The sequence below is a fragment of the Apaloderma vittatum genome, unplaced genomic scaffold, assembly GCF_000703405.1.
Source record: "Apaloderma vittatum isolate BGI_N311 unplaced genomic scaffold, ASM70340v1 Scaffold43963, whole genome shotgun sequence".
Classification (NCBI taxonomy): domain Eukaryota; kingdom Metazoa; phylum Chordata; class Aves; order Trogoniformes; family Trogonidae; genus Apaloderma; species Apaloderma vittatum.
The window spans coordinates 1-6,810 of NW_009710608.1; the positions used below are offsets into that span (position 1 = coordinate 1).

The 6,810-nt window shown below is 40.2% G+C and overlaps 1 protein-coding gene across 1 annotated transcript; it reads right to left on the minus strand.

Moving 5' to 3' along the window:
- Positions 1–253: 253 nt before the first annotated feature.
- Positions 254–5,801, minus strand: HEATR3 (HEAT repeat containing 3; the record flags this gene model as incomplete). Its single annotated transcript, XM_009867329.1, has 7 exons — positions 5,617–5,801; positions 5,306–5,393; positions 4,264–4,376; positions 2,873–2,982; positions 2,068–2,208; positions 1,029–1,312; positions 254–344 (listed from the first exon to the last, which is right to left on the minus strand). Coding segments are annotated over exons 1-7 (874 nt in total), but the record flags the coding sequence as incomplete, so codon positions are not given.
- Between the last annotated feature and the right edge of the window lie 1,009 nt (positions 5,802–6,810).

Below are 6,810 nucleotides of genomic sequence, written 5' to 3' on the forward strand. Positions count from 1 at the left end.
ATTCTATGATTCTATGATTCTATATCATGCAAAAACATAGGGAAGCAACAGGAATTACTTAAATGATAAAATCACACTTAAATTAGTAATAGCAAGTACAATCCAACCTGGACTCAAGATGAGGGTATCAGGGTCAGTAAATCTATATGCTTTTACCCTTAAAAGCTAAGATCACCAAACAGCAAACTGAACGTGACCTATTCCAGAAACAAAATGCACCACTGCACTTGCAATGAAAGAGATTCCTACAAACCTTCGCTGCAGCACATATTAACAATGATTTCCAGAGCAGTCTGCTGAGCCATCAGTAAAGCTGTCACTTCGTTCAGTTCCCACTTATCAGACTAAAAAATGAAAACATGAACTACATTTAATTTTGCAAAACATAATTTCAGTGCATTTAAAGTACTCGAGCCAAAAATACAATCTAGCCATTTCCTCTTCTCATCCTATATCAAAACTTTAAAAAAATCCCACAAATCTAAGAGGCATTATCTATCATCTTACTGCTGTATGTTTCAGAACAAATTTTACTTTCAAGAAAGGCCACCTGCACTCAAGTTGTAACAGAAATGATTACCTAATGTTCAGCTAAAGCCTTAACAGAAATATGTATTTCTGTTATTCTTTTCATGTGCACAATAGCAAACGCATTTGCTAATCTCTGAGCCATCTCCTCTCACGACTGAATAGGAACCACCATCAAAAACCTCTCTCGCCTTACTCAGAAATCAGGACTTCCTGCAGTAGCTACAGGTAGAAGTGTCAGATAAGCCTGTGCCTTTCACTAGAGGTAAAAAATGGAAATGCACTTTCCTGATGTGCCGTGCAACTTGATCACATTGGCACAAGCTGTGCTGAAATTCTCCATGCTCATCCTTGAGTTTTAGCTAAAACAGTCAAGCTGTTTGGCAGTTAAGATTTCGGAACACTCCTAGGAAGTTTACTCCGGCTACTGCTGAGGTAAGACCAGGCCGATGCTCAGCCAAAAGCACGAGGGTGTCAGTGGAGAAGCCAGCCACACTTACTGGAAGTAGATCTGAAATGTCATTTTCTCTCCGGACTTTTCCTTTTGGTATTTCCTCCATGCCATCATCTCCACTCAAAACACAATTGTCTATAACGTCACTCATGCCTTCCTCTGTTTCTGCCTCCGCAGCAAGTTTTAACCTGTTTTTTTCAACTTCATTCATACGAATAATCATTTCGCCAGCATCTATTGCTAGCGATTCTGAAAAAATCTTCAGGATTGCATTAACCACGCTGCCCAGGCTGCCCGGTGGAATGGTATCCTTGATATTCCAGGTAGTGCCTAAACACAAGATAGTTGAAATACAAAAATTATTAAAATATTCAATTTCCAGCTCTGTAATAGCCATATGTTTTGTAAGGGTACAGCTTCCACTACTTAAAATACTTGGCGCTTATATTTCAGTATGAATGCTCAAGTCTTTTCTCTACAGACTTGTATTATTTGTTTAGCATTTCATATACTTAATCTGTAGGAACTGTGTTTTGCCCATATCTTAAGCTCAAGTAAATTTCAGCATGTTACTACAGAGAGTATTTATGTGGAGCGACCTTGGTGATGCTTTTTACCTGTGAAAAATCCACATGAGAGAAGAATTTTCTAAGGAGTCTCAAAACTAATTTATTACACTCCAGTATCAAAAATCACCATGTTTGAGCATTTATGGCAGGAAGAAGAAACCAAGGTAGAGAATCTGAGATAAAAAGCGAAACCTATTAAGATCAAAACAATTTCTGTACTGCTAATTATTGACTCGTGTCACTGCTGAAAACCAAATGAACAATTAGAATGGGTTATCACTGGGCAGGTACTGAATTCAGAATCAAGCATTTAAGGCTGTTAAAACTAGCTGCAGGTATCTGCTCCCTCCAAAACACAACCCCAAAAGTCAGAAATAACTTCATGAACCATCTATACAAGCCTTGTGGATCAGATGTCCAGGCCATAGCAGGGAAGACTAAGCCTTCTGTCCTTCCCACACCCCTTTCCCTGCCGTGCTCTCCAACACAAAACCAAGGAGGCCCTGAGCACCGTACCTGCTATCAGCGTTCTCAGGAGGACATGCTTCATTGTGCTGTCTGGACACAACATCACGGTTTCCAATACTTGTTGTGCAGATGCATTAAATGAAGAAAGAAGATCTGGATTATCTTCTGTCACTGCCTGCAAGCAGTTTGCTGCAGCAAACAACAAAGATAATTAACAAACCCAACAGTAGCTTTCACTCTCCTAATGAGAAAGCATTATCTTCCTCAAAGTTGGAGTAATGAAACACAGGCACAGGAACAAAACATTGCATGCAGCATCCTGTACGGTGTGACACTGTCCTTCGCAAGCTGCGTTTCAGATTAAAAGCCATTCTATGGCAAACCTGTACATAAAGAGGTGAGGACAGTACCACATTCAGACATGGGACTAGTTGTATTCACTTCATCTACACAAACCTACTCAAAGTTCAATTTCTCCACTGTACACTGACGTGGAGAAAAGAGGTAGGGAGTTGTTTGAGGGGTTTATATATGGATTATGTCCTTTGCTCTACCAGTTAAGCCCTTCATTATCAAAACCAGAAAACAAAGTGAAAAAGCACAGTCTCCAGGTAAGACTTCCTTTCCACAATTTTATTCCTCCCATGTAACCACCAATAAGCCATTCTCCTTTGACTGAAAACAAGAACAACAGATGTCAGCCTCTGAAAGGAATTTGAAGAATATTCCATGTACAGTTTAAGTAACGCTAAGGCAGGCACATGATGCAATGGATGCGACATCAGTGTCACGCCCACATACTGAAGAAAAAAAGAAAAATAGATCTTTAAATCCTTATCTTTTGACCACTTACCTACTGAAATAGCCAGATCCACATTTGTAGAAAACTTCTTCATGTAATGTAACACAGCCTCCAGACATCCTTCTTTATTAAATATGTGTACTGCGGTATTGTTGCATTCACTAATGCATGAAAAAGATTAATAAAACATTTTTCCCAGAAAAAAAACACTGTAAAAACATTTTAAGTAACATGTACTCACTACTACTCAGATTTTAAAAACCTACCTAAGCATTACACGTTAGCCAAAGAGTTATCCTTTGTTATGGAGGTTACGATTGACTCTACATAAAATGCAGAAAGAGAAGCTGCAACGCTCTGGACACCTTTGACAGAAGCAGGTTTCAGCCAGCTGCTTCCTCGCACACAGTATTGGGAGCCCGAGACCTGCCTCATGCAGCCAGAGTGTGAAGGGCAGCTTTTAGAGCCGTGGGCTACAAGCCAGCCCCGGGCTTTTTGCAGCCAGGGAAAATTTCACCCACAAACCCACTGACAATGGAGCAGGCTGTTGCCTCTTACATCAGTAGTCACTTCCTCTAGAAAATGACTGCTCTTAACATTCAGAAATGCATGATAAACCAATGCCAAATGCGACATTTAAGTAAATCATCTAACAGTAGCATTTGTGTCTCTGAGTTTTCACAGCTATTCCCATTCTAATACTAGTGTATTGATAAAAGACAAATTCCAACTAAAAAAGCACAGGACCTAGCTAGCTACAAAAGTCTTCAAAAATTTATTTCTGAAAGTATTGTGTCTCAACATCAACACCAGCCCAAATTTTATCAGCACCAAACTTTGCAATGAAGTCAGCAGTTCAGTCATTGCCACAAGGTTCAAAACACAGAAGTGATTTATAGCACATTTAATGATTATAGTTCCTGTAGCACTTACGTCTATGAAAGCAATAATGAAAAAAACCAAACACAAAACATTGTTGAGTCAGATTTACAAAGCATCACGCATTCTGTGTAAGGTGCTGAGCAAGCAGCTTCTGTACTATTCTAGATTCCAATCCCTAAAAAAATAAAAATACAATTTACAAACAAGGCCTCGAGCCAGCAGCCACAGCACAGACGCACAGGCAGCTCCACCAAAACACTCTACAGCACAAAACAAAATTCTGTGTGGAACAAAATGCGTAATAACGTGGAGTTGTTACAAAATGAAGAGAAGTAACTCAAAATTCAAGGACAACTTTCAGAACAGGTTTGTATCACTTCAGTGTTTATAGCCATTTCTGTATTAATAGCATTGCTGCTTCTCTTCCTTCACCTGGTATTTCCAACATAAACCCCTAATTTAACTGCAAGGACAGTCATTTCTGCTTCAATAAGCACGCTATTTTTCAGAAACTATTTAATTTAGCTCTTCTAAAAAGCCAGTGTTTACACAGCACTTACCATACGTTCCACAGCAAATTAATAGCTTCATTGGCTATGTCTTCAACATAATTTTTGTTCCTCTCTCTACATTTCTTTGGAGAGAGCTGGTTAGCATCTAGTCCAGCGCTACACTACAACCAAACAAGAGAACCAGGGTTGGGAAACAAACAAGCCAAGAAGAGAAGCAAAAGCTTAAAAACATTAGCAGCAGAGTTCATGGAGAGATCTCTCATGAAGTGGTTATTATCAGAAAACCTGACTAGTTTCCTGTTCTCTATGAACAGGGCAACAATGGAACCAAATCATTGATAACGTTCTTTCTCTTGTAGAAAGACTCCTGCAGTATTTGCAAGAAGCACTTTTTAATAAAGAATTACTTAGCAATTTTAGAACCTGAAATGCTGCTTCTTGCTAATACAGTCTGTATGCAGTTTTCAACAGCTCTTTCTAACGACACAGATCAATTCGGCCAGCATTGTCCCGCACTTTACAATAATGCTACTACCCACATTTTAAAATGGGGAAGAAACATACAGAAAATGATGGTATTGCTCAAGACTGCTCGTCGAAAGACAGCAGACGACAGAATTCAATGCAATTTCCAAACTGCACTGCAATACCTGGACCAAACAAAGAGTAAGCATTCAGTACAGATTCTTCTACAATAGCAGTAACTACCCAACTCAAAATCCAAGTGTTCACGTAGACAACACTGTTTATCAAAAAAACCTCACTAGAATACTGTTGCAACGTAAATGTTGGATCTGGATATCGACTGACAGAATAGACTTGTCTTGACTGATGATCCAGACCCAAAATCTCCAGACCATTTATGCAAAGTTTATCCTAGACAGCAAACCTCACCACAGACCTCAGTTAGCTGGTCAGAGGGCAGAAGCAAGTGGTTCAAAATCACTGGAATAACTGTTGTACTATTAGATACATTCTTTTAAAAGATCTTTTAAATATCTTATCCTGATGATAGCTAGAAAAAACTAACTATTTTTGAAACGAGGATAATTCAATGGCTCGATCAGTTGTAAAATCAGAATAAACATACCTCTTTCAGAAGTGCAACAAGGGGAGTCATTATGTCTTTTGTCACCATGTCATCACAGACTTCAAATCCTCCACAAGCACTCAGATTTCTAAGGGAAAAAAAATGCTTTGCATCAGATAAAATGCTTTCCAGGAATGAGCAAGAAAAACTCCTCTCTCAGGGACTTTGACTGACATGGGCATTAGTTACTCAAAACAGAGTTAAAGCAAGAGAGGCTGGCATTCAAGCTCACAGCTTTTAACAGCAAAAACCCGCTCTTTTCTTCACCATTCCAGGAGGACCTCATTCTAACAATGTTAAGAATTGCTCACCGGAGAGCACCTGCGGCTGTTTCACGGACAGCTAAACTGTGATCCATCAGCAACGGTCCTAAACACCGGACAACATCTCTCTGCAGAAAGGCTGGGATTACGTGCTTCTGCTGCAACAGCTTGGAAATGCTGGCACAGGCATACTCTCTCACCTCGGCACTTGGATGCTGCAGCTGGGGAGACACAAACAGGGCAGACTAGGGGCGAGGGAAAAGGTAGCTGAAGTTTTTATTGAGTCAAATGACTAATGTGCCTTTTGATTTGCAGGCCCAGTCCTGTAGCACCTGTCTACTGCTCCTGAATGAAAGCAAGAGTCCATGGAAGTTTATAAACCTTTGCCGGGTTATGTGTGTTAACTATATGACCAGATAAGTACCATTTTGGGTGTTTAACAAGAGAGCCATAGTTCAGACACAGATCAGACACCAGCTGGCACTGGCGAGACCTCATATCTACTTTTGATTACCGTGTTTTAAAAAATGGACAAAAGTGGGAGGAAAAATACTATCTAGAAAGTGTAAAAGACTAACATATGTCACCATAAAGAAAAACTGAAGAAGCAAAAAATACAAAAAACAATGAAAGCATCTCATTAAGGACAAAAAGCAAGTGTTCTCTGTGCCCACAGGATGACACTGATTTGTGCTGTAGCAGAGGTTTAGGTGAGATGTAAGAATTGCCAACCATAAAAACAGTAAAACAGCAGAAGTGCCTACCCTTAAAGGCCATGGCATTCATTGAAAGTCTATCAGAAGAGATAAACATCTGCTGAAGAGCAGAGTATGCAAGAGTAGTACATCAGATACCACCTCGCTGAAACCGACAGAGGTCTCTCAGCTCATCCTCACCTGTGCATTTATATTTTCTCTTTTTTTTTAAACACTAAAGAGATCGGTTCAGAAAAACAACCAAGCAGTGGTTAACTCAATGAGGTGAACAAAAGAGATTTATTGACTTAAAGGAATATAGATTTTTACTTCCGATCCTAAAGTCACACGCGCAGGAGGTTTAAACTAATGCTCGTCTGTAACACTTAAGCCCAAAACAGCAACGTGGCCAAACCCCGTCTTTCTCAGCATTTTCTCTCAGCTATCGCTGACCTGCGGGTCTCGGGCTCAGGTTCCCCGGGGGAGCTCTCTCCCGTGGGGCGGGATGAACCTAAGCCCCGGCCCAACTCCTTCTCAGCCTCTCCCG